Raw genomic sequence first — 27,437 nt, 5'->3', positions numbered from 1 at the left:
TTTTTTTAGGTGATTAGACATTTTTCAAACAAATATGTGTAGTTCAACTTTTAATAGACGGTACCTAATTTTGTAATTAACTCCTCTTACAGCATTTATATGACACCCTTTAGACCTTATACGGCTGTTATGGAAGCATTGAAGATGTGCATGTGTCTTTTTGGAAGTGAGCGGACATTCTTTGAAAAATTAACCTGTACATAATGTAGTTGAACTTTGTCATTTTTAAAGCATGGTACCTACTTTGTGTAACCAACTCCTTTCACAGCTTTACTTGACATTTTTCAGACCTTGTACATTATAAATGTTATAAATACATTGAAGATATACATGTGACATTTTAAAAGTGCTTCTGGGTGGGTTTTTTTAATTCTACATTTGATATGTCATTTTCCAGTGTCTTTTGTACTGCTGTCTCCATGATAAATGACATTTTAAAGCAACCCGACCATTTCTGTTCTTGAATCGATTTTTACACACCGATTTGGACGACGGATTACTCCTCTTATCTGATCAAGAAATAGGGCTCACGGCGTGTGTGACCTGTCGACAGGGGATACTTACTCCTCCTATGCACCGGATCCCATCCCTGGTATATGTAGAGGTCCGTGTTTGCCCAACTCTTAATTTAGTATTTTTGTAGGAATTATGAGATTGATCACTATTCATGCAATATGACGTAAAATGTCTACATTAATATGAGATTATACTTCAGAAAAATCTTTGGTTATATATATATATTATATCACCATTAACTTACATATACGGATGATCCATAATTTACAGGTATTTGGTATATTCCCTCGTATATTGAATTTGAAATTTTCGACAACGCGACGTCGATGGTAGGTTGTACTGCGATACTTGAATTCACGGTTCCTGTAAGTAAAAATATATTGAACAGATGCATATGGGCATATATCGCGAGCTTTTCAAAAAAAGACAGGCATTTCAACGATAGTGGAGATGGCTAAGTAATAATAGTTTTTTTTACATGACATTATTGCAAATGCATTTGATGGGCTTCAAAGGGACAGATAACATAAATAATATATTATGTATACGTTTGTTATTACCACATTTAATATATTATTTATGTTTGTTTCTGGTCACTTTGTTGACAGTATGATTTTTTTTACAACCATTTATTTGCAAATTAATACAGACACTAGCCATTGTTTACAAAGAATTCTGATATCTGTCCCCTTGAAGCCCATCAAATGCATTTGCAATAATGTCATGTAAAAAAAAACCTATTATTACTTAGCCATCTCCACTAAAATTCATATATTTATGAGTGAAAAGAGATTTTACCAAAGACTTGAGGTCGTATACCTTATGTAAACAATAACAAAACACGAGTCTCGTTTATATAACAGAAAATTATAATCTCTGTAACACATGCAAAAAAAACAAACTGATTAAAATTTCGGATCAAATCGTGGCTGTGTCCCTTTGAATAAGTTGGTTTTACATTTTCAGTGAAAACAATTTTGTTTCATTCCTTTGATAATGTAATTCCCTCTGTCAATAAAGTGGTTTAAATAATTCTTTTATAAATATTTTTCCCAATTCTAAAGATATGAAGTCTTGTAAAAATCATACTTGAATAATGGTCGCAGGACAAAGTCGAGTTGAATGACGATCCAGAATCGGCATGGGACTGACTCAGAACACAGACCGAGCCGGATGCGCAGTAATACAATCCTTCGCAGTCGAATTTCTTATATTGACGACATATGCTGGCGCAGTCTGATGCTGACGTAATCTTTGAAAATGAAGGGGTGCTGTTCGGGGGATTCATGCCTTTGTTTGTTAGTGTGAAATCATCTGAAATGCAGGTTTACATTACTGTGGTTGTACCTAGGAAATTGTGTCGTGTGAAAGGTACGCAGTACACATAGAAAAACGAAATCGTAAGAACGAAAGTCGTCCATAAGATTAAAGTTCAGCTTCATCAATCATCATTTACAACATCCACAGCGGTCACGGTAGTCTAATGTTTAGTGTGTCCGCTTCGTAACCGGGTTGTACGGATTCGAATCTCGATCCCGGCGCCGCGTCAAATCTAAGATGATTTGTTAATCGTGCAATGTAGTGCCTGTTCCTTCGCCAAACGGATAGTATACGGGTTTCTGAGGTTGCGTACGGGTCACGAAGGTATAGGCAAGATAAAGATGTCCAAATTTGTGTGCCTATGCTTCATGCACTATTTGTCAAAGCTCTGACGACTATTTCAGCATAGTATATGAAAAATCTATCACTATTATATAAATGTTATGGCTGGGTTAAATTCGCGATAGATTTAATTTCATGTTTGCAGCCTACTGTTGAAATAGCGAAAATCAAACTAACAGCAAATACTGTTTACAATGAAACGTTAAGGTGACCAGAGTAATATTTACTTTTAATACATAGCTTCCTCAGTAAAGGTCACACTGACATGTAGAGAAACAAACAACACTTCAAAACAGTTTCCTTACCAAGACTTGGAGCTGGATCAACCATTGTCCCTATAAGGAATATGTATGGCGACTTGCTATCGTACGAAACCTCTAGATTCTGGAATCGCAGGGGTGAGGCTTTAGATGATTCCGCCATCATGATTCGGACTGCTTTCTCAAAGTATTTCAGATTGGTCTCTAAATATGGATGATAACTACCTATATTGAAGAAACGGAAAGAAAAAATTGTTAGTTGAGATAGGATTAGGTAGATAGATAAATACATTAATCGTGTTGATCATTTCAATGCTTTATATACATGCATACATGTATTACTTATTCTTACGAATACTCACCATCGAACACTACGGCAAAATTCTCTTGCTTGTCTGCAGTAAAACATGACGTGATATCAAAATTTTTCAAATCTGGGTCTTCTTCATTAAAGTTGTAGAAGTTGTACGTCAAAAACAGTCCCACCTGAAATATTGCATAAGCATTCATTGTGGCTTATCCCATTATCAAACCTTGGTGGTATCGATAAATATAGATGTATCATGATGATATTTGTTAAATGCAGTACTGGCACTAATTCAGCATTGTTTTTCAACACAATTCAGAAGGTGCAGTAAATCAAGCTCATGGCGTCCTATGTTTTACTCTAGATAAACGTACACACACCTCTGAAGAGGAAATGGTCAGTTTGACCGGTTGTGAATTTACAGAATCGGGGTCTGTATCGGATGCTTCTGTCCAGCTGTCCTACAAACAAATTAAGACTTGTACATCTGAGCGACTTAACACAGTTTCTACCAAGCTGGTTATATGGTTAGTCAAGTGAATTTAATTTCTTTGTAAGAAATCAATTTTGTTTACTGCTATACGAAGGCTGTTGTCAACAAAACTGTTATTAGTACATATATTACCGAGAATACTGTCACAACAAATAATGATCGATAAAATCACTCACTGTCATGAAGAAGAACTGAAGAATGCTTGTAAAAGTTTGAGTAATGGACGGTATTTTAAAACTTGTTGTTTTCGCTTCAAAGACATCACAAAGCATCCCACGCACTGTTCTCTATAAGAAAATGTTAGGTTTTTAATCAGACAGATTTATAACTGTTATATAAAAATTGAAAATGTTCAAAATGTCGAAAATATTAGAATTTTTTATTTTCTTATTTTCTTAATGTTCTAAAAAATATCAAATCATTACCCAACTAATTACGCTATCGATAGTTTTTTAAAAATTATAATAGATTTTTAAGAATATATTTGTTACAGTCAAGGATTTTCAGCTTTTTGTGTTTAGTTTGGAGTTTACGGTAGCAAGAACAATTTCCTCAGAAGTTATGTCGATGGAGAACTAGGTTTTGTAAGTTAAAAACAAATTATACACTACAAAATCGTTTATTTTTACGACAGTTCAAATTTCAGGGTGTTTTAACATACCCATATGTTTAACTTCATAGATAGAATAACAACCCTTCAAGAGCAAAATCCATTTTCTAACACATACTTATTTTTCTCTAACAAAAAAAAAGTTTGACCCCCATAGAAGTAAGAAATTTAACATTAAATCTTTTTATGTAAAAACAAAAATGTTGTCAGTCAGTTGATTTCGTGCAATGTTTAATGTTAACAATGATATTCATCATTCAGAACGCAAATGGAACCACTAGAACATAATGACATATTGCTATCATAAAGGCTAAAACGACGAACAAGCTGAAATACGTCGATATCAAAGGATGGATAATGAAATATTGAAATATGTTTTAAATGTCGCCAAATCGACGTAAAACAACAGAAAACAAATAGGTTACAAAGACCAAGTTGTTCAATTGTCATTTAATGTACCTTGTAAAATGACCAAAATATAGTCCCAGGGCCAATACGTTCCCCAACCACAAGGACAAGCTAATGAAATTTATGTAGTTGCTGTTGGTTTTTCTGTAAATTTGTGTCAATCATTGACGCAAAAGCTGATATTTAGTATTAGATGAAATATACGAACCTGACCAGCCCAGCGATAGGATTCGTTCATGGAAAATATGTCCAACGGGCCCTTCAATTTTAAAACATAAGCTCCATTTTTCATTAGCGCATCCTTGTCTTGCGTAGTCCCGAAGCTTCCAAGTTGTATAGAATTCACTGAGCAGTTTCCGAGAGTTCGATCTATGGTGTATGATATACCTATAATACAAAATACACAACCGTATAGAATATATTACGTACACAAAACAATAGGGAAATGCACAATACACAATATATACAATACATGATAAGATAAAATGCACAATACACAATAGATACAATACACGATAAGATAAAATACACAATATATACAATACATGATAAGATAAAATGCACAATACACAATAGATACAATACATGATAAGATAAAATGCACAATACACAATAGATACAATACATGATAAGATAAAATGCACAATACACAATAGATACAATACATGATAAGATAAAATGCACAATACAATTGAGAAATACACAATGACAGATATATACCATTGAGAAATACACAATAGATAAATTGAAATAGTATATACAATACAAAGGAGAAATTCACAGATAAATACAGAATATTCAAGAAATACATAATATACAACACAATAGATAAATTGAAATAGTATATACAATACAAAGGAGAAATTCACAGATAAATACAGAATATTCAAGAAATACATAATATACAACACAATAGATAAATTGAAATAGTATATACAATACAAAGGAGAAATTCACAGATAAATACAGAATATTCAAGAAATACATAATATACAATACAATAGAGAAAAATAAACAAAACATATACAATAGAGAAAATACATCTAACCACTAAGATAGAAATACAACTTAACACTGTGTATTTCATGTAATACATCTCGTACTAGGTGATACCTGTGTTGAAATCTTCTATGGTGGTCAGTGGATTTGTGGTGTAAAATGGTGGAGAAGAAATCGTATTCGTCATATCGAATCTGACCAACCCATAAGTCGCATCGTACCAAACCTAGAAATATTGAATGCACATTCTAATGAAATACTGCAAGCATGGAAAAATAACAAGCTCGAGATACCATAAAAAGTATCTAATAAAAGCGGTCTTGTTCTTACATTTGCAGATGTAACACTTTGTGATGCAGGGTCAACTATTTCCAGTCCATAGGAAAATTGTCCGGTTATAGAAGGTAAAGACACATTTTCCATCCAACCTTCGAATTAAAATTCATACCTGATATTCAATTATGCAAATAAGCAAACATATTTAGTAGTCAATGTAATACAAAAATTACTTACCAAACAAAATTCGAACATCCACAGCATACGAGTCAAAATTCTAAATAAAAGAATATATATATATATATATATATATATATATATATATATATATATATATAATGTGATTATATTTGTATGATGAAGATAAGATTCCTATGACAATTTATTCCAACCTGTTGCCCAAATATTTGTAACCTCAATTGTTTCTGATAGACAGCTGTTTTCAGTTTATCGTAGGCCTCGTCTACAGGAATTTCTTGGACAAGAGGTCCATTGATATTTCCTGAAATAATGCTCGAGATTGAACAAAAGATTTTGAAGATGGAGAGATTTTTACACATGTTCAGAAGATGCTATTCTACAAGAGGCCATAATCTCTTCTGTACATCAAGTATTATCTCTCTGATTTGATGATTATTTTTTTTCGTTTTTACCTTTTTAATAAATTTTCAATTGTCAAATCAAACGAAACGAATTGTTAAATAATTCATTATTATTCTCTAATTGATACATTGTTTTTAAAATCAGTTTCAAAAACGTTTTAAAATGGAAAACATAGCTATGCGAATTTAAAATACTTGAGAAATGATCACACGGGCTGGTTGACAGTATTGCGCCGTCGTCCTTGTGGTTTCTGTTAAGTCGACAATTTCTGTTACCGACAGGACAAAAATCAAAGCTGTTGCACGTGAATCCGTAATTGTTTACACAGTATTTTGCACAGTCCTGAGGACTGGCAACATTATCGTACAGAATGTCTCCAGCAGTACTCTGTTGTTTTCCTGGTATGTATGTAAACTGGGCTACAAAGAATAATATACACCAAAAACCACAACGTAGTGAATGTAACACGTGTGTACAGTGAATGGTTGTGAATGTAACACGTGTGTACAGTGAATGTAACACGTGTGCACAGTGAATGGTTGTGAATGTAACACGTGTGTACAGTGAATGGTTGTGAATGTAACACGTGTGTACAGTGAATGTAACACGTGTGTACAGTGAATGGTTGTGAATGTAACACGTGTGTACAGTGAACGGTTGTGAATGTAACACGTGTGTACAGTGAATGGTTGTGAATGTAACACGTGTGTACAGTGAACGGTTGTGAATGTAACACGTGTGTACAGTGAATGGTTGTGAATGTAACATGTGTGTACAGTGAATGGTTGTGAATGTAACATGTGTGTACAGTGAACGGTTGTGAATGTAACGTGTGTACAGTGAATGGTTGTGAATGTAACACGTGTGTTCAGTGAATGGTTTTTCAACTAACCATAGAACCAGTTTACACTGCTTAAATTACAAAAATAGATTTCTTTAAAAAAAAATGTTAAATTTGATATAACGTATTTTTCGGAAGAACACTCTGTAGGTTTACCTGCCGCGGGGGCCCTGTCCAACACCGTTGCAGATATGTATACATTAGAATTGTCGTAATCAATCCTAATATCTTGCACGCGAATATAAGAAACTCCCAGTTTCTCTGCCAATGTCCTTTGTGCAGTTATCTTCATCAGGTTCTCGTCTGTCTTATAAAAGACACCTGTTGACGGACAACATAAGAGTTTTTGTAGTTTCACGTATTATGACGAAACATTTATATGAGAACCGTTTGAATCTCGTTTTTTACCTGGTATTCTGACTTGAAATTGAAGATTTGCTGCCGTCGAGTAACAAGAAGATACATCGAACACACTGATGTCTTGGTCATCAAAGAAGTAGTCCACAAAGTTGTAAGTCACTGAGTAATCAGGGAAGCCTCCAGTCTACAGATACAGTCACTTGGACATAATATGTGTACACATAAGATGTATATATGAAACACACAAAAACGACATTGTAAAGTACGTACGCCTAATACAGTTACTAGTAGTTGAAATGGGATGCCAGCTGGATCATAACTGGAACTGTGAACTGGAAGTTCTGAATATTCGTCCTGTAAATCATTTATCATTACATCTCAAACAGAATTATGTGATGTTTTGTTTCACAGTATAACAGGTCTTTCAACCAGCCTTGATTTAAGACTAGAGGCACATGCATCTAGCATTACACATAGGTGACAACATTAATTCGAAAGCTGTGTAAATGTCGTAATCTAAAATGTTGGTTTTCTTTCCAATCTTATTTTTCAAGATCTTTTTTAAATAATTGTTTCTATATACAATTATATAAAGTTACATACTCACTGACAGTAAATATGATTCAACAAACTTACTGGCAGTAAATGTGATTTTTAATAAATTCACTGACAGTAAATATGAAGTAACAAACTTACTGACAGTAAATATAAATTAACAAACTTAGTAAATATGAATTAACAAACTTACTGACAGTAAATATGAATTAACAAACTTACTGACAGTAAATATGATTCAACAAACTTACTGACAGTAGATATGATTTAACAAACTTACCGACAGTAGATATGATTTAACAAACTTACTGACAGTAGATATGAATAAACAAACTTACATACAGTAAATATGATTCAACAAACTTACTGACAGTAAATATGAATTAACAAACTTACCGACAGTAAATATGAATTAAAATACTCACTGAAAGAAAATAGTAGTCGAATGTGGCGTTTCTTATGAATCCATTCGAGTCTTTGTAATCAGAACGAATACCACTAAAAACATCGCACATAGCATCACCACGACAGCGCCTCTGTGATAAGTATTAAAAAAAAAACATTCAAGGATAGATATTTCTTCAAATCATTTTAAAGGTTTTAATATTTTAAAATAATGATTTGGTGTTTTTATGATAGGTATTGCTTAAGGAGGAATAATACACCACAGAAATTTGATATGGGTGATAAGTGAAGGATATGTACAACACTATTTTGAAATTGAAAACTGAAGTATTTACTTTATTTAATCAAAAAATGCAATTTTAGTAGAAAAGTAATCTGAAAAGAATTGGAAACCCCTGCTGGACTCGAACTCGCAATCTACATATTTGCAGCCCACATGCTACATAATTGAGCTACTCAGCAACATATATATAATTAAATTGAAAAGGAATAAACAAATATTGCTGATACTAAATGTTCACTCATGTTTTAAAAGAAAGTGAGCCATTATGACGGTGTGGTATACCTCCTTAAGGTTTATATTGTATCTTATCTTATCTATTGTAGTTTGGGAGTCAAGACAGCTTTTCACAGCTCGAAGTTCTTAGAATCAAATCTCCCTAAACGAACCTGACCAACATAATCATAGTTGCTGTCTAGTTTCAAGAATTGTAGTGGGTTCTTCATGTGTAGGGAATATCCGGATTTTTCAGTTCCGTTGCCATAATAGGTTTCATGTGCTTCCAAGCTGTCCATTGAACCATTACTCAAAGGAAAAATGGAACAGTTGCCAACCACCAAGTCCTTAATATACCGCACACCTATAAACAGCCCCAAAAATGTAGTACCTGATTTATGTTGTGAAGAAAATATGTTTTAAATATTTATGTTCACTTAAAGATTTCTGTAAATGGGAGACGGGGTAGAAGGGTAATACATTACCGGCGCTGTAATCGTGTACTTCGGATAAAGGGTTCTGAGTGTAGGTGGGAGGTGTGTTCGCCATATTCTTGTAGTCATAACGCACTAGTTTCAATACACCATTATAATAAACCTGTGATGATAGTAAACACACACACATATATATATATATATATATATATATATATATATATATATAATTCAGAAAATGCGTTCTGACAGTTATTGGTCTTACAATGCTTGTTCGCACGGTAGCCTCGTCGTCTGACACGATCTCCAGTCTGTACTGATACACCTGGGAGTCCAGGATTCTTGTCATATTCCTCGTCTTTTTTCGGTTCGCACAGTAAACTCCCGGAGGTGTCTGAAACGGACGAACTTAATCATAATTACTTGAATTAAAATATAGACATATGATGTAGTAATGGACGGAAGTAGTAGTGATGAAGTGCATAAAGGTAATAGATGCTTATTCCTAGCTATATTTACATGATATCTACGGTAATAGATGCTTATTCCTAGCTATATTTACATGATATCTACGGTAATAGATGCTTATTCCTAGCTATATTTACATGACATCTACGGTAATAGATGCCTATTCCTAGCTATATTTACATGATATCTACGGTAATAGATGCTTATTCCTAGCTATATTTACATGATATCTACGGTAATAGATGCTTATTCCTAGCTATATTTACATGATATCTACGGTAATCCCACACCTTAAATCTAACCCTAAATCTTAACTCTAACCCCACATTTTATATCTATTCTATCTATTAAAAATGGCATAATATTGTCCCTATTCTATATTAGGACTGTGTATGTTTGTTTATTGTCATGTATTTGATTTGCATTTGATGTGAATGAGCATTGTTATTCTTTCAAGATGCATGTTACTCTTGTGAAGCCGTGGGACTAACAAACATAGAACGTTTACTCGTAAGTTCGTGACTTTCATCATTCTCTCCTTTCTATGGAAATTAGTGTCGTTTACCTGAAAAATTGTATCATCGACTGTTAGATCCACTCTGAATTCGTAGTAGTTATATATATGATGAAACAGTACTTGCGATGTTTCATTGAATATTTTTATTCCGATTGCCTCGGCTTTGAGTGGAAGTTGTTGAAATCCCACCGGATTGATCCAATCTAGAGCTGAAATGTCCATCAGAAGTCTGATTATGTTGTATACATAGGAAGAACTCTTAAGAAATCTTAGAATTAAAAGTATATGCTTGTATATCATCCAGCAATTATGTCAATATAAATATTGTATTTTGTGAAGAATTTGGACAATTTATCGTCACGTTTGTTATAACATTTCAGCTTTACGTTACCCCTACAATAGCATTGTTCTGTTGCATGGTGAGGAACACTCGTCTTACCCGTAAAGTAATAATCTAGAGTGAAGGTGGCATTAGGCTTCGACCATACCAAACACGCACGCCAATGATCTGCGTTTATTCCTCTTACGATTGTTTTCCCCATATACGTCTGGAAAATATTTTTTGCAGTATCATCGTTAAAAACCAACAAACAAAGGCCCCGTCATCTTTATCATGGAAACGAAATGGGCTGTGGGTTTTCGTACCTGGTTATCCTTCAAAAAATGCAAGGCGCCGTTGGTGGAAAATGTGTGAGCTATTCCATTCTTCATCTTGTTACCAAATAGATAGTTATTTGGGTCATTTAATAAATTATTTGTTTGACATTGTCCCTCTGAAAGATATGTAAAATCACATCAGATCGGGACTCCAGAGCAAATCTACAAGGTGTATGTTTTACTTTAAAAACCAGTTTGCAAGATTGACAACAAAATATGTTGTGTATAGACAATGCTTGTAATACGGAATAAAAAAGTTATCTTCATTGTTGTTGAATCTAGTGTCACAACAAGTTTGTTATTACCATAAACGTAAAAGAGCTGGTCGTGGGAATAATCGTATATAAATGTATCCGGCGTACTGCCTTCTGACACCGTAATCAAAGTGGCCCTGTCGTTTCGGTTGTCAAAGTACTCCTGGGCAGACACCGTCATCTTTTTATCGATTATGTTGGCCTCCACTCGGGATTGGAAAGTGTCGGGCAATACTGGAAAAGGTGGCGCTAAAACAAACACACAGTTTACAATTGAATACTAGGACACAGGTTTATTAAAGGTTGTAAATCCAAACGTAGACGTAAACGTAGCAGTTACGGCTGATTTTACTGACGTGGAAACTACGTCTGACCAAATGTCTAAACGTAGATTTCAACGGAAGTTTGACGTATGCATGTCTGCAATTTGTCCATGTATTTTAGAATCTCGTCCTCTCTTACTTTTGTATATATATGTGTTGTGTAACACTGTATACTCAAATCCAAATGGTAAATACTATACGACAAATCACAGCATGCTGCATTGTATTAAAGGTAATGAAAATCCGCTTCAGAATTCATTAAGCAAACATTTTGATAGAATTCAGTGGCACTAAACAAATTTAGGTGCAATGGTAAGTCCACTGCCATACTATTAATTTTGACAAGATTAGTCCACTGCCATACTATTAAGTTTGACAAGCTTGTAGAACATTTTACTATCCTTACCATTGGGAGCTGGAGAACCGTGGTTCGGTATACAATATGGAAGAGCATATAAAGTGTTTGCAATTGACAGCAATATCAGGACGGATAGTGACTGCTTTCCCTTTCAAGAAAAATGAAAATTAAAGAAGTTAATTGGTAAGTAATAGGTACTTTTTGATTAGAAATAAGTTGTCTGATATAAAATGTCAACAGATTTATGAATTTTTTTTTCAATTCCTGTAAGAATTAAGAACTTAGTATTAGAAAAAATATTTCAAAATGCCTTGATAGATATCGAGGTTTAGATTAATAATTCAAAATCTCCTGTCCCCATCCTTCATAAGAGGACATAGGCAACTAGGAATTCTCGGTCGATTATTTTTATTTCTTCATAGTGAAGCCAATTCACGTTTCAGAATTTCAGTTGAAATGTCAAATAATGCAAACGTACCAGATATCTACGAGGGCTGTTCGATATGTAATGTGTATTGTACGATATCGCAAAAGCATTCGACTCAAATAGTGAAATGAACATTACATCCCTTCAAAGTATTCTCAGCGGTTTGAAATACATAATTTCAATCTCTGAATCCATTTCTGAAATGCGTCACGGTACGCTGATTTAGGTAGACCTCTGAGGCACTGACTGATGGCTGAGCCAAATGCTTGTCGGGACTTGTAACGACGACCAGAAAAGAACTTTTCAAGTTTTAGAAAACGGAAAAAGTCGCATGGGGCTAGATCTGGAGAGTATGGTGAGTGTGGCAAGACTTCAAATTTTGCTTCACAAACTTAGATTTATGTGATGGAGCATTATCATCAAGTAGACGAACATGCCTTAATCCTGACACAGGGCGTCGTTTATGATAATATTTCTTGAGCTTTTTTAGTATAACATCTCGGTAATACCCACCTGTAACACTTTTGTCACTCGGCACCGGAATTTGCACGGTTATACCATCTCATGAGAAGAATATGCAATAAAGAACCTTCTTTGTGCGTATGGTTCTTTTGGCAACTACAGGCCTTTCACCGTGTTTAGTTAGCCATATTTTGTTTCCAATTTTTCTTACTGGTTCAAAATAAGGAACCCATGTTTCGTCACCAGTAACAATGTTTGTAAGTTATTTTTGATTGAATTTAAGAACCAAATTGAACAATTGCTTAGCGGTTTGTACTCGTACCCGTTTTTGGTCATCTGTCAATGTATGCGGTATCCTTCTGGCAAAAATCTTTCGTACTTTCAAAATACGCCTCAAAATGGATAGCGATATGCTAACAGCTTTGACAATATCACGGATCCTGTATCTGCCATTACTTTCAATTATTTCCCTGATTTTGAGACATTTGTCTTGCCTGTTACAGTCACAGGTCGGCCAGATTTTGCTGCATCTTTGGCGGACTCTGTGCCAGTCAGAAATTTCTTTCTCCACCTACGAACTGTCTCATAAGATACCTTATCAGACCTATAAACTCCCCCCATTTCAGTAAAAATTCCATTACCGAATGACCGAGTTTTGTGCGAACTTTTATATAAGCTCTAATTTCTTCAATATTCTCAACCCGTTTCCCAACCATTTTTAATAAATTCGGTCAGTGCATACTATCTATTCAAGATTTATTACTGGAGTCAGGTACTCTTCACACAATTGCTCTGAAAAAATATAGTTCTATTCATGATCAGCAGATACAACATTACAGCAAATCGATGTGTATGTAATATGTAGAAGAAAACAAAATTAACGTCAAATGATTTTAAGAAAATCACTTTTTCACCAGAAATGTAAATAAGAAGTATTCATATTCCTACGCTAGCTGCCTCCTCAGTGTATTTCACGGAAATATATAGGTCATTCTTCGATTGACAATTATATTCCTTTCATGATTATTGTTCGTTAATTATTATACAATTTATTCTGAGAGAGAATGTTAATCATTAATTTGTATGTGTGTGTGTGTGTTTTTTCTTTTTTATAAGGATTTCTATGTATAACAGAGCACTTCTGGTAAATGCCGATGATTTTGACATCAGCATTTGTCTTATACAATACGTACGACTACGAGTTATCGACCGTTATGAACAAGCATGACGCTTTGTCAACACGGCTTCAAAATATATGTAATCAGAGCAGAGGAAAACAACTGAACAGAAAAGAGAATAAATGTGATATCTAAAGGAAAACATGTTACCACTGGTAACGGTAGTTTTGAAAGACAAAAGGCTATCAAATCATTTTATTATGTGGGGTTTTCCAACTTCTAAAAATATAACACATGTAAGAAATGTACGAGTGACGAGGTTTTGTTTTTCGTTTTTAAAGGTACTCAACTTATCAACATCTATGTTGCAATTTATGTGATTTCTGCTTGTTGTCAGTGAACAAAGTAAAGAAACACGTGTAAAAAAAATTTACATCCGCAATATTCACTGCAAGACAGCTCGGTATTGCGTAGATGAGGTACTAGGTGGTACTTTTGCATCGAAAAAAAAGTTTACGCAGAAAAATTTATTTAAGTCTCTCGTTTACGAAATTCCCTGCAATTCAAAATGATTCCCATGTTGTTGTTTTTTCCAATTTATAAATAAAATTTATTAAAGCCTTGTATACATTTCTTGTTGAATAAGTGCATAGGTTGTGATCCTCATGTACAAAATTTATGAATTCATAAGGATAAGAAAATACAAATATAACCACAACAGAGGAAATTTTAAAAAATAGGAGGGGTGGATTAAAGGTTTGGAAATGAGATATTTCTACTATTTTTTTTTTATCAAGAAAGGGGACACACATTTGATTCTGGGGTGGGCATTTTTTCAATTAAAAAAGAAATAACTTAATTGGACAAATTTATTTTCTAGGAAATAAAATTAGATGGGGAGGGGGATATCATAGTAAATATCTACAAAGTGATTTTCACCTTCTTGATTTTTGCAATACTCTATATATGTATTTTTCAGCTAATATAAAGACAAGATTTTAATAATTATCCTTCTTTAGTATTGTTCATGTAATTGTACATTTTTTCAAGGTTAAAAGGTCAAGGACAGGTGTGCGCACTGTTTGCTAGTGAAGCAAGACTGGTCACAGTATTTGCTACGAGTAAATTAAAAGTCGAATTTCTTGGATATGGGGTAACCCATATCTATTCTTGTTACAACAACGGTCAACGACTGGCTCTATTGAAATGACTATTCGTTTAAAACCATGTAGAGCTGAAGGCTCGTGTTTATACCGTTGGAAAGGTATTGAATAGAGCTATTCAAGAGTATCATCATCCACGAAACCATGCAAAGTGTTATCGCGCTGTGGTACAATACACATTACATATCGAACAGCCCTCCTATATCTAAGATAAATGATTATGTACAGAAATATTGTGATTAACTATCCATGTAAATCAAAATGTGTAATCCCTACTTTATATATGAATTAATACAAATGCATTATAAGTTTTGTCTTGGACTAGAATGTCGTTTTCTCATTGGATAGAATGCGTCGCGTCAATGCTGCATATAATTCTATAGCTGATCACTAGCAAATATAGACGAAAATATGACAGGCACCATGATGACGAATACGTAAAATTATAAATTCATTTCATTTTAGTAGTGTCCCCTTTTCATGACATATATACCGGTAGTTGTTCAGGGTTTGTTTGTTTTTCACTATTAGACGAGTTCAGTTTAAACGAGTTACTTCCCCTCATGGCGTCATCAGAGGAAAATAATTTTCAAGAGAATATCATAGAATCTAGTTTACATTCGAAATTCACTGAAGCTTCAATTTTTTTCACTATTGACTATGTCTTCAGCAATACCCATCACAATGATCACTGATTTGGGCTGAATATAAAGCATGCCAAATAGTAGATAAATGATGGGGTGAATCATTACATAGATTACAGATTTACCTAGTTCAATGAAAACCCGAGATCTCTTAACGATCAATCCAATACGTAATTACATCATAAACTAAGGAAAACATTTGAAACAATCTATTGATTTGAGGTAATATGATACAAAGTTATTTTTATGATAAAGAATTCTTCCTTGTAAATTCTAAACAACTTTAATATTCAGTTCTAAATTTAAAGAAAATTACAACAATGAAACGGTAGAACTCCATAGAACGGAGAGAAAAAGTTTAGCCCCAAGTTCCTCCTCCTACCTCCATTGTCGTATAACTCCACCCACCAAAGAATCTTTTCACGATGATGAATTAACACCGGTCATGATAACGGACTTTTTTGTTACACTGGGTGGTTAGACGGGGTAATCTTATCAGCCCTGTATCATTGTATTTCATCGCTACACAAATATATAAACTTATACAAACGTGTCCGCTACCAGCTGATATAATCACCTGTCCGATTGCTGTTGAAAAACTAGAACTTGTTTGGAAACATAATGATATATGTACCAAATATATAGGTTTTAACTGATATCAATATTGTGCACATTTTATGACAAGTGTTCTTGAATCTAGAGTATTTTTTTTTTCATGATATAAAAATGCAACAATATATGATAATAAGTTCATTGAGAAAAAGAGTCAATTTTATTAATTCAAATCCATTTTAAGATACATCAAAAGCAAATTACCCAATACCTGGTAACAACGTAAGCAATAAAACAACTACGTACACCTATATCGTGTTCAAATAATGTTATCTCACTGATTTGAACACTGGTACTTGAACACACGTACATAAACATCTATGCCACGTATTCATTCCTAGGAAGCAGCCAGCCTCTTTCAAAAGCATTTTGGACGCTTCACGCACCTTCACGCATTCATCAGGATTACTTCTGAGCGATTAAATTTATAAACAGTTGGATCCACCTGCCGTTCAGTTTCATTCCTGATACGCCTCGGTATCTGCTGCGTTGTTCACTATGTATGTTGTTTTGGAATAGTCTGTGTCCTCGTCCTCCACGGTGTAAAGGCCATTGGAATTTTTCTCCATTACGGGCTCTTTAGAGAAGTGTTCTTTGTCAAATCCATTCATTTGTTTTGGGTCCTGTTTTAGCGTTCTTGACTGACGATGACTAATAATAGAATTTGATAATAGCAACTTATTGAATAAAAGCAATGCAAAATGGTAAAATGCATGAGGAAATGGATCATATATGGATAAAACAAATGTTATTGGCTTGATGATACAATGAATACCAAGGGATTTTTTTTATTTGTGTAGAGTACGGAGGAATACCACACCGATCAAATTTGACATAAATAAAGCCAGTAAGAGATGTGCAATACAGTGAGGTGTAGATTGGCTCATGTAGCAAATAATTCAAATTTTTGTACGAAGTCAATAACAAGAGGTCTATGGGCTACATCGCTCAGCTAAACCATCTTGGTCCTGCCGTTGTTCAATGTCACAATCACAAGGTCAAACAACAAAGTTTAAAGGTCTTGCCATAAAGAATCTACATATATATACAAAATATGAAAGCCCTACCTTAAATAGTTCAGGAGATATCAAACAGGTCTGAGGTTTCAAATTCCAAGGTCAAAAGATCAAACATCATTGTGTTACAAGGTCTTGTCGTAAATGTTTATATATTTATATTAGAAAGTGATTGGAAAATTGTTTTAATTCATTACATGGTTCTATTTATACCAGATATTTGATGGAGTTATTCCGCGTTCTCTGTGCGACATCACACGTTTGGGTGTAACATTCAAGATTAATTCCTTTGTCTTTCATTCCACATATGCACATTCTAGGGCCTTTCCGGCAAGCGAAAAAACAACCTTTCCCGAGGTCGTTGCGATCGGCATTCTGAAGGACACTGACCCCTGGTGATTATACGTGATGTCTTTTGAGTATAAAACCGATCACAATCTGAATGCTGAACATATATTATAACTGAGGACAGAATAAAAGCCCACCGTCTTAGTTCACTGAGCTATATGGAGCGTCAAATTAACATAAACTTAAATAATTGAAGATATCTTCAATTATTTGAAGATATCATCAATTCAATTATTGCTCTCTTTAATTGAATTAATGCGTGCATTAAATCAATTATCGCTCTCATCAAATGAATTAATGCGCGCTTCAATTCAATTATTGCTCTCATCAATTGAGTTAATGCGCGCATCAATTGAATTAATGAGAGCAATAATTGATTTAATGCGCGCATTAATTCAATTATTGCTCTCTTCAATTCAATTGATGCGCGCATTAATTCAATTAATGAGAGCAATAATAGATTTGATGCGCGCATTAATTCAATTATTGCTCTCTTCAATTCATTTGATGAGAGCATCAATTTAGTAGAAATATTGCTCGCAATAATTAATTTAGAGCTCGGTATAAATAATTTGATGATCTCTTTAATTCAATTGAAGATATCTTTAAATCATTTACAATGCTTTTATATAAGGAATTAATGCGCGCATCAATTCTTTTAAAGAGAGCAACAATTCAATTAAAGATATCATTAATTCAATTGTGGATATGTTGAATTGAAAATATCTTTAATTATATAGTTGCTCTCTCTAAAAGAATTATTGCTCTCTTCAAATGAATTAAAGATATCATTAATTCAATTGAAGAGAGCAATAATTGAATTAATGCGCGCATTAAATCAATTATTGCTCTCATCAAATGAATTAATGCGCGCATCAATTCAATTATTGTTCTCATCAATTGATTTAATGCGCGCATTATATGAATTATTGCTCTCTTCAATTGAATTGTAGCGCGCATCAATTCAATTGTTGATATCATTAATTCATTTGAAGAGATCATTAATTCAATTAAATCGCGCATCAAATCAGCTGAAGAATTAATGCTCTCATCAATTCAATTAATGCGCGCAAATAATTCAGAATTGAAGATATCATTAATTATTTGAAGAGATCTTTAATTCAATTGTTGTGCGCATCAAATGAATTGATGATATCTTCAAATAATTGAAGATATCTTCAATTATTTGAGTTTATGTTAATTTGGCGCTCCATAGAGCTAATCCAGACAAATGTCGAATCAGTAAAGGGGCAACACCGTCAATCGGATTTCATTTTTGCACCAATGACGTACTCTCATTTGAAACACTATGACGATTTGCCACTCTTTTGTAAAGGATGTAACTTTATATCATTCAAATGAAATGCTACGTTAATCATTAACAAATTATAATACATGTAAATATACATGTACCTTTGGTAGACTTTAAGTACGCGGTGTTACATACCTTCTAGCCCGCAGTGCTGTGACCAAGAGTGATGTTAATATGACAACCAACGCCAGACATCCTACAGCTATGACTATGTACACCCACCATTCCTGTCAAGAATATATATAGATATAGATCTATATGTAGTCTCTCACGCCAACTAACGACTGGATAACCGCTAACACGACTAGTGGTTACGGCGCTCGCTCTCAGTAACACATCAAACCTAACCCACGTTGATAAATGTGCGCAATCACACTGTCTTGTTAAAAAGTTCAAAATGAAAGAATCATGTGCATCTAGAAAAAAAAAACCCAAGAGAATGAAGGTGTATAACAAAACAGTTATAGACTGTGTCCTCGGACAACAGCTGTTTCGTTTGACCCGAGTCCCGTGTCATAGTAGGTGTGGCACGCTAAAGAACCCCCACTGCCCGAAGCCGTAGCTGTTGTACTGCTACAGCCCTGAGCGCCATGCATTAGTCACCATTTCTAACACTTCGTCTACATTCGACGCCGTTTCCATATAAGTAAACAATTCTCGAATTATTGATTGATTGATTCTATCTTGCTTAACGTCTCACTCGAGAATTTTTCACTCATATGGAGACGTCCAAAAACATTGATGAACGGTCTCATCTCAAATACTATATGCACCTTTTTATGATACATTTAGATATATTTTGCAAACCCCATCCCGTATAACGGGTATTCTATGCGATCGTCCATTTTCTGCGGATAGGAAAAATCCTCAAAAATTACAGTCGCAAAAGGTACAATGCAACTGCAGAAAATGGAAACGCAGAATATAATTTGCTACCATTTATGGATTAAATCGCAAAAATTTCCTACCGCTGAAAATACCCTTTATACAGTACATCTTTTTTCTTTCACATTTGATGAGGTTTATTAGTGATAACCATAACGAATTGCATCTGTGAAATATACACCTAAAATCAGATGCTGTAAGTAATGTGTCGGTAGTCAAAACAAATCAGGGTCTTGTTGAACATACCGTTCCATCTGATGCCGTTCCATTTGATTTCTTGGACGCAGTAGGAAATGCGCGTAACCCAGGTACTGTTTTTGATAGTGCTTGTTCTAATTCGACAGTGGACGGCTCGTCTAAATCTTCTTCATCGATTTTTTTGCTTCCTATCCTCGGTTGTATAAAATATGTATACATACGAACATTCTCTCTGCCAAAACAAATTTACCATTGATGTTATTTAGTATGAAGACAATAAGCGTTATTCAACATGACGACCATCGGTGTTATTGAATATGAAGATCATTGCTGTTATTGAATATGAAGACCACTGCTGGTAATCGTATCTATGAGCATTTGTTTTTCTGCAGTGAACATTTCTTCATCAGAGAACGACTCTATCTACTTACCCTGACGCTGCAACATATCCTGCTTCATAATTCAGAACTGTTGCAGGAATTACGAGCTGAAAACCTAAAATGTTCAGAACAAACATAGTAAGATACATCATAATTACGTTGAAAATATACGTTGTCGTGTATAATGGATGTATGCTTACCGCTGTTTGCACTGATCCATGCTTTGGACACGGCGCTCTCTATTGATGTTGTGTTGAGGTCTTCCATGTCCGTCATCCATAGCATTCTCACCTGGTAAGCTCTGCAGCCGCTGTATGTTTTACCTGAGGAATTCAATACCGTCTCCATCACCCCGACACTGGGTGAGGATAACGCTGCGATGCTGGAATCAGCATTCAGAATATCCATGGTGTACTTTATTCGTGTCACAGAATCTCTAAATGGAGAAGTTATAATCAAAGACATCAACCACAACACAGCATAACATTGGCATATTTCATTCATTTCAGCACAGAGGAAATTCTCCTTACCCATGAAAGGAAACATAATTTGTGTTCCACGATTGGATGGTAGTGGTCAAATCTCTCTGAGGAACATCTGAAATGAAGTTAAACATTTATCAGTTAAAACAAAACATTCGTGGAATTTAATCAAATTAATGGTCATCAATACCAAAAGATCACAAGACTGTAGTGTAGCTGTACAGATTCCTTACGTTGGTTTGCAGTGGCCCAGGCTGTTTCCATTAGGTGTAAGGTATGGTGTTGTTCTGATGTCGGCACAGCTTCCATAATCACTAACTGATGCAGCCGTCTCATTCTATGCATTGCTAGCTTTCGGTTCAACTTGTTCAGAGAACTATTAATCAAGTCAAGCTTTCCCTCCATATTTGGGCGCGGCCAGCCCGCCATTGTGTCATTTAAACTACTGGGTAAGTAATATAGTCTTGTCGACAAGGAACTAAAACAAAAACAAAAAAACACAGTTCTTTAATTTTTTGCAGCACTTAAAAAAATGTCCAAACCAAAAGAAAATTATCAAAATGATGAAGGTTTACCTTTTAGCACTAACGAAAGACAGTTTCGTCCAATTTGTGTCGACAGCCCCTAATTAAACACAAACACATTGTAATTATCTAGATTACACAGGAATGAAAGAATCAAAATACGCATGCTTATCAATAAAGTCTTTCCACTTACCTACAACCACTTTTGTTGCATTTTCAATATCATTTTCCTCTCTGAGTTTTATTCGCCCAACTATATCTATATAATGGTATCTGGAGCAATCATTACATCGTTCATGATAAGGCGATAGTCTGGTTTTCAGCCCCGTCATTAATGTTGATTCTGTGTTGAGATATTTGTTTATTGTTGGATACAGAACAACATCGAATGACCTGCAACAGAAATGTTTCATTGAAACCCTCTACTCTGAAATCCTTCTATTTCCTAAATATAGAATGTGTCTTGAAATACCGTGATTTTGTGATCTCCAAAGGAGAAATAGTTAATCCAATGTTACAGGTCTGGTTTGCACACCGCCCATCATCTACAACACAAATAATATAACAGAAGTGAAATTTACATTTCTCTAATGCTCAGGCTGGATGATAGTATTATAGTACACGTTCTTGTTATGCGTTACCTTTGATAACGTTTTCCCACTCAGTAAGAGCTTTTCTCTGTATATCAGCCACTGACAGGGGCGCGGATCTCTTCCTCTGCTTTAGAGAAAGGCGTAATCCAGAGGCGTAATTATACCTCTCGTTTCCAGAATACACCAACACCTGCAAAGCTGGAAATTCCGTTTTGAACTCCTTATCAAATGACTTCTCTGTCGGAATGTTTTCCGGTCTAGGTTGTAGAAATGCAAGGCCACTAGTAACCAGATATGACATATCCGTTATGTATATTCTGAAAATAAACATGATATATGTGTGTATATTTTTTTATTTCTAAAATGACAATTCTGATGCAACCATTGGCTATATTCTGGTTTGATTTTTGATAAGTAATTCTTACGATATGAAGTTCCTTACCCATACTGTCCAATTTGGTATGCAGCGTCAACGATGAGGACATCAACTTGTTTGTTTCCTATCACATGTAAAGCAAATATACATTTTCCTTTGATGATGCAATGTAACAATGCATTCCGTAATGAAAGGTGAACATAACGAATAGTGATCAATCTCATAACTCCTATAAGCAATACAAAATAGAGAGTTGGGCAAACACGGACCCCATGGATATACCAGAGGTGGGATCAGGTGTCTAGGAGGAGTAAGCATCCCCTGTCGACCCTTCACACTTCCGTGAGCCCTATATCTTGATCTGGTAGACGGAGTTATCCGTAGTCAAAATAAATAAATAACCAATATTTCCTACCAGCACTTGACCATGCTCGCTTAATTGCGTCTTTTATGCCTCTTCTGTTGATAGTGTACACGTAACCGATCAGAGGGATGTGGTAACTCCGCCCCAGTCCTTTCGTTTTGCCGTTGTATACGGCGTGACTACTAAGTTGACCAGAGTTAGCGAGCTGATTATTGATGGATTGCGTGAGATTAGGATTCTTATGCAAGTCTGAAGCGTCTGGACAATCTGAACTGTTATAGGTCACCTTCGTATTGACGTTTCTAACAAAAGCAAAATCAAATGAATACAGTAGACAACTTTTGATACGTTCCTTATTTTTTCTTTACAATTACATTTATTGCAGGTTCAATTTCACGGTTTTTGACACAGAGCAAAAATTAAACTGCGGCGATAATAAGTTTGCATACAGTACTATGAAACAGGAAGTTATGACAAAATTGTCAATACTGTACACTTTGGGCGCGTTTGGTCAATTTACACCTTATGGCTTATAATCAATTGCTGTTGGTTGCAGTGTACGTGTATATTCAATATGGACGTTGAACTGTAACAGCGGCTGAAGAGATTTTTGGAGAGGATTTCTTGTTTTATGTTGTTCACGATTTTAATGTAATTAAAGTGCAAATAATAATGCTGGTAATAATTTTGGCGCCAAGTTGTTTTTGATGATTGTACGAAATAGCATCGTTTACATTTATTCTTTAAAATACATTTTAAACTCTAGTAAATCACTACATACAATACACTGGAATTGTCCTATTATGTACTTAACATACTGAGGGATAAATCGGCAAATTTTCCGCCTCACCTTTTTTCAATCATATTTAAGTTTTCGGTGCATTTACCAACACATGCCATGTATAGGGTGTAGGTGGTGTACACCTTTGCACTTGATTACGGGAAAGTGTACTCTTTGTGACCGGTGTAGACAAATCAAGCGCGCCCCAACGAATACAGAAATCTAATTCACAAAGTATCCTAAAAAAAAATTAATTTACCGATATTTTCGTATTTTAGCTGTAAAAATACAACACATGGATATATTTATTAAACTTTACAATAATATCCTCTTACCCAGAAATATTGTAAAGATATTCCGTGTCCAAGATATTAATATCCGTGCAGTTCTCGCCTATAAAAAAACAACTTATTTTTACAACATTTTACAAAACGCATGTTCAGTAGATAGGGACCTGATCCAAAAAGGATTTACTTTCTATTTACAATTCATTCATGTGAATGAATACATATTTTACCTTTCGAAGTGTTTTTGACGGCGTTTGTCATCACTTCTTGTACGATTGGAATGTCCTTATCTGGAATTTTGCCACTAAGCGTCACCGAGTTGTTCCCTCCATTGTGAGGAGGGATTGATTGCACTGTCGTTGCAGTTACGGTAGCTGACGACGACGATATTCTGTCACTGGATTCAGAAGTCGATGTTGACGATCTCTGTTTAGAAACAGACAGAGTACTTGCTGGCGACGCTTTCGAAAAACCAACCGAAAACATGGGCTTCTGAAATAAAAAGCTTGAATATGTGTTATATTCTGCTGTTGTGGATAGAGGAAACTCATTAATTCAATCTGTTATATTTGTAGAGGTACCATTCATTTACATGCAATTACATTTAGTTCTACCATGCATTTATGCAGGTTCTATTTAAAAAGCAGACCCAACTAATAAAGCGAGCAAATAGTAAGTTACTGCAACACTTGTTGGACCAGAGCCTTACGTTGTTTTTATGGTTCCGTTCCGTTTTGTGGATCCATTAAGACAATATTGCTGGCTTAAGACAAGCAATCAGATTAAGAGGTTCAAAGTATGAGCAAACGAGTAATTATCATTATAATTCCCAAATTGTTCATCCTACCCAAAAATAAGCATTCAATAATATGTTGTCAGGGTGAACATTCTCAATGTACATTTCAATTTGTGAGAAATGGGTTTTCTCAAACGCGTCGTCGTTATCATGTAAGTCCGTGAGCTTTTAGGTTAATTAATTACTTCAAAATATTACAAATCATTGAATAAACAAAAACAAAATATACTACATATGGCATTTGAACATATAACTAAAAATATCGATTACTTTAATTCAATTTTTTAAAAAGTGTATACCCCCAGCTATTCCTCACCGAGCTCATTCGTTGTGTAATTTCTTCTGTTGATAAAGGACTAGCCTTGGTTAATGTGGTTGGAGTTGCTGATTCAGTTGATGGAATTTTATTTGTCGTTTCTAATGCTGCTGCAGTACTTGACACAATAGGTGATGTTGGGGTGGTCATCAAATGGGTTGTTTTTACCTCTGTTGTAATGGGTTTGTTCGATACAGGTTTTGCTTTGGTCAATAATTCGGTTGTTCCTCCCCGGGGTATATCTTTTGTCAGGACGATAGATCTTGTTTCTAGTGATGCTGAATTGGTGGTTGTTGTGGATGGTAGAGGAGGCGTAATATGTTGAGTTGAGACTGGCTGGACACGATGTGTTGAAGATGTAGATGTCGGATGTACGAGAGACACTTCACATAATTTACCAGTCAATCCCACTGGGCAGTTGCATATAAAATCATTGAATAGATTGATACATGTTGTGTTACTTTTACATGGATTACTATCACAAAGTAGCACCTCCTCCTCGCAGAATTCGCCTTTATATCCTGGTCTGCAACAGCATTTCCCATTATAACAGTGTCCATCGTTCTTGCATACAATTCGTGGACATTCCCCGTCTCGAGATAAGGGTATGGATCCATTTCTGCAAAGTGGACCTTTCCAGCTATTTGGGCAAACTTCCATATGTGGGCGAAATGACTTTACCATGCACTCACTATCTCTAAAACATAAAGCATCTGAAAAAGGACGACACATATCTTGTGAGTGGGTACAAGTCTTCCCACTAAATCCAGGTCTACACATGCATACAACAGTCCCATTATTCAACATAGAACAAGAACCATTACCACAAAACCCACATGCACTAGTTGATGGTGACAATGTAGTATTTCCAACATGCTTTTCACACTTAAACCCTACAAAGCCACTAGGACAGTCACAAGAATAATTTCCTACAGCATCATTACAATATCCCCCATTCCAACATGAGTCAGCCTCACATTCAATTACTTCCCTCTGACAAAGCTTTCCCGAGAATCCCACTGGACACTGACATGCATCATTAATACATTTACCATTGTTTCTGCATGCATTTTTTTCTGAACATTTATAGGATACCTCTCCAGCAGATGGAGTCCTTATTGATGATGTCATTTCCACTGAAGTAGCAGTGGTTTTTAGAAGAGAAGTTGTCGTTGGCAATATTTCTGTTGTCAGAGCAGACATGGGCGTTGATCTTTTTATAGTAGTTGTTGGAGTTGTGGTGGTGGTGGTTGTCGTTGGAGTTGTTGTTGTGGTTGGAGTTGTTGTGGTGGTGGTTGTTGGAGTTGTGGTGGTGGTGGTGGTTGGAGTTGTGGTGGTGGTTTTTGGAGTTGTCGTGGTGGTTGTGCTCGTTGTTGAATCTGTCGTTATAGTTTTTGTACTGGTTGTTTTTGGTGTTGTTGTTACTGTGCTTTCACAAAATATACCCGAAAAAAATGTACCACACTGACACACAAATGTGCCTCCTTTCACATCCTCACATTTTCCATTTTTACATGGATTATCAGCACATTTCGTTGGAATTTCACAATTCATTCCGCGATATCTGACAAATAAAATCATAATCATTTGAATACACGTCAACATTACAATAAATATAACAAACTTCTAATATTTTCACCACTCTCCTCCTAGAAAGAGGGGGAAAGATTTTTCAAAATACTGATTCTTGGGTGGGTTTTTTTCTTCAAATCCTTTATCCATGCATAACATTTTGAATAAAAGATACTTCAACTATAAGCTTGACAGTCTGTCTATCAATACCTCGGATGGCAGTTACAGATGTAGCTTCCGGGAATTTTGTGACATACGCCACCATATTGGCAGGGCGTCTGATCACACTCGTTGATGTCTATTTCACACTCGTTTCCAGTGAATCCGGGCGGACAGCAGCAGAAGAAGGCATTATTAGATGAGTTACTGAACTTGTTCATGGAACAAGTACCACCGTTCTTACAGCGCTGCTCTACAATACACATTCAAAATAACATTTACTCTTATTTTTCACTTTGGAAAATTCGAAACTGAATATCATCTAAGATGAATATATACGTTGGTCGTAAAGAAAAAGAGATGGAATAACATCTGCATATAATTGAACATTACTAAACCAAGATGTTATAATACGATGATTTTTAAATCGTTCGTGTTTTTCGCCTTTCTTTATTGGCTTTACTGGTCACGTTTTCTTGTCACAATGTCCCTGTGTCACACCTTGACAGCTTCCTTCCCCGGCCTTAGGCTTGGTGCAGTTCGTTCCCTCCCAGCCCTGGTCACAGATCTTAGTGCCCGTCTGCTCATCACACGAGTAATGGCCCTTACAATCCACAGAGGGAATACAGAACACGGAACACTCATCACCGTAGTAATAAGTCCCACACTGCACTGCCATAGACAGCTTCAATCTGAATTCAGGTTTGATACAAGCTCAGTCTAACTTCATGTGTGAATATATGCAAAAACTTCAGCTTGAATTCATGTTTGGATACAAGCAATAATTTCGGTCTAGTTTTAAGTTTAAATACAAGTAAGT

At 35.1% G+C, this 27,437-nt stretch overlaps 3 protein-coding genes across 4 annotated transcripts in view; all 3 read right to left on the bottom strand.

The window, feature by feature from the left end:
* LOC125670858 (uncharacterized) overlaps positions 1-16,118 on the bottom strand; it is a 35,708-nt gene extending 19,590 nt beyond the window's left edge. Inside the window, exons 1-25 of the mRNA XM_048906262.2 lie at positions 15,999-16,118; positions 11,851-11,950; positions 11,173-11,370; positions 10,856-10,983; positions 10,650-10,758; positions 10,259-10,419; positions 9,491-9,619; positions 9,277-9,388; positions 8,965-9,155; positions 8,316-8,426; positions 7,606-7,689; positions 7,384-7,519; positions 7,132-7,296; positions 6,329-6,553; positions 5,924-6,033; positions 5,769-5,808; positions 5,586-5,683; positions 5,370-5,481; positions 4,465-4,643; positions 3,415-3,525; positions 3,126-3,206; positions 2,801-2,924; positions 2,484-2,663; positions 1,606-1,830; positions 761-879 (exon numbers count right to left, since the gene is read on the bottom strand). Coding sequence (XP_048762219.2) covers positions 761-879; positions 1,606-1,830; positions 2,484-2,663; positions 2,801-2,924; positions 3,126-3,206; positions 3,415-3,525; positions 4,465-4,643; positions 5,370-5,481; positions 5,586-5,683; positions 5,769-5,808; positions 5,924-6,033; positions 6,329-6,553; positions 7,132-7,296; positions 7,384-7,519; positions 7,606-7,689; positions 8,316-8,426; positions 8,965-9,155; positions 9,277-9,388; positions 9,491-9,619; positions 10,259-10,419; positions 10,650-10,758; positions 10,856-10,983; positions 11,173-11,370; positions 11,851-11,950; positions 15,999-16,004 — 3,234 coding nt within the window. The 5' untranslated portion in view covers positions 16,005-16,118. The remainder of the gene's footprint in view (positions 1-760; positions 880-1,605; positions 1,831-2,483; positions 2,664-2,800; positions 2,925-3,125; positions 3,207-3,414; positions 3,526-4,464; positions 4,644-5,369; positions 5,482-5,585; positions 5,684-5,768; positions 5,809-5,923; positions 6,034-6,328; positions 6,554-7,131; positions 7,297-7,383; positions 7,520-7,605; positions 7,690-8,315; positions 8,427-8,964; positions 9,156-9,276; positions 9,389-9,490; positions 9,620-10,258; positions 10,420-10,649; positions 10,759-10,855; positions 10,984-11,172; positions 11,371-11,850; positions 11,951-15,998) is intronic.
* Positions 1-27,437, bottom strand: part of LOC125670354 (solute carrier family 17 member 9-like) — a 960,148-nt gene that overhangs the window by 275,188 nt on the left and 657,523 nt on the right. The window lies entirely within an intron of this gene.
* Positions 16,361-27,437, bottom strand: part of LOC125667947 (uncharacterized) — a 35,645-nt gene continuing 24,568 nt past the window's right edge. Inside the window, exons 9-26 of the mRNA XM_056161229.1 lie at positions 27,119-27,309; positions 26,669-26,870; positions 24,887-26,450; positions 24,005-24,266; positions 23,823-23,880; positions 22,758-23,008; positions 22,409-22,466; positions 22,015-22,283; positions 21,846-21,918; positions 21,567-21,766; positions 21,425-21,473; positions 21,083-21,327; positions 20,898-20,964; positions 20,568-20,803; positions 20,419-20,482; positions 20,036-20,219; positions 19,040-19,131; positions 16,361-16,879 (exon numbers count right to left, since the gene is read on the bottom strand). Of these exons, the coding sequence (XP_056017204.1) occupies positions 16,687-16,879; positions 19,040-19,131; positions 20,036-20,219; positions 20,419-20,482; positions 20,568-20,803; positions 20,898-20,964; positions 21,083-21,327; positions 21,425-21,473; positions 21,567-21,766; positions 21,846-21,918; positions 22,015-22,283; positions 22,409-22,466; positions 22,758-23,008; positions 23,823-23,880; positions 24,005-24,266; positions 24,887-26,450; positions 26,669-26,870; positions 27,119-27,309 (4,258 nt within the window). The 3' untranslated portion in view covers positions 16,361-16,686. The remainder of the gene's footprint in view (positions 16,880-19,039; positions 19,132-20,035; positions 20,220-20,418; positions 20,483-20,567; positions 20,804-20,897; positions 20,965-21,082; positions 21,328-21,424; positions 21,474-21,566; positions 21,767-21,845; positions 21,919-22,014; positions 22,284-22,408; positions 22,467-22,757; positions 23,009-23,822; positions 23,881-24,004; positions 24,267-24,886; positions 26,451-26,668; positions 26,871-27,118; positions 27,310-27,437) is intronic.

Source organism: Ostrea edulis, chromosome 4 (genome assembly GCF_947568905.1).
Source record: "Ostrea edulis chromosome 4, xbOstEdul1.1, whole genome shotgun sequence".
Classification (NCBI taxonomy): Eukaryota; Metazoa; Mollusca; class Bivalvia; order Ostreida; family Ostreidae; genus Ostrea; species Ostrea edulis.
This window is presented reverse-complemented; position numbering and strand designations above follow the sequence as displayed.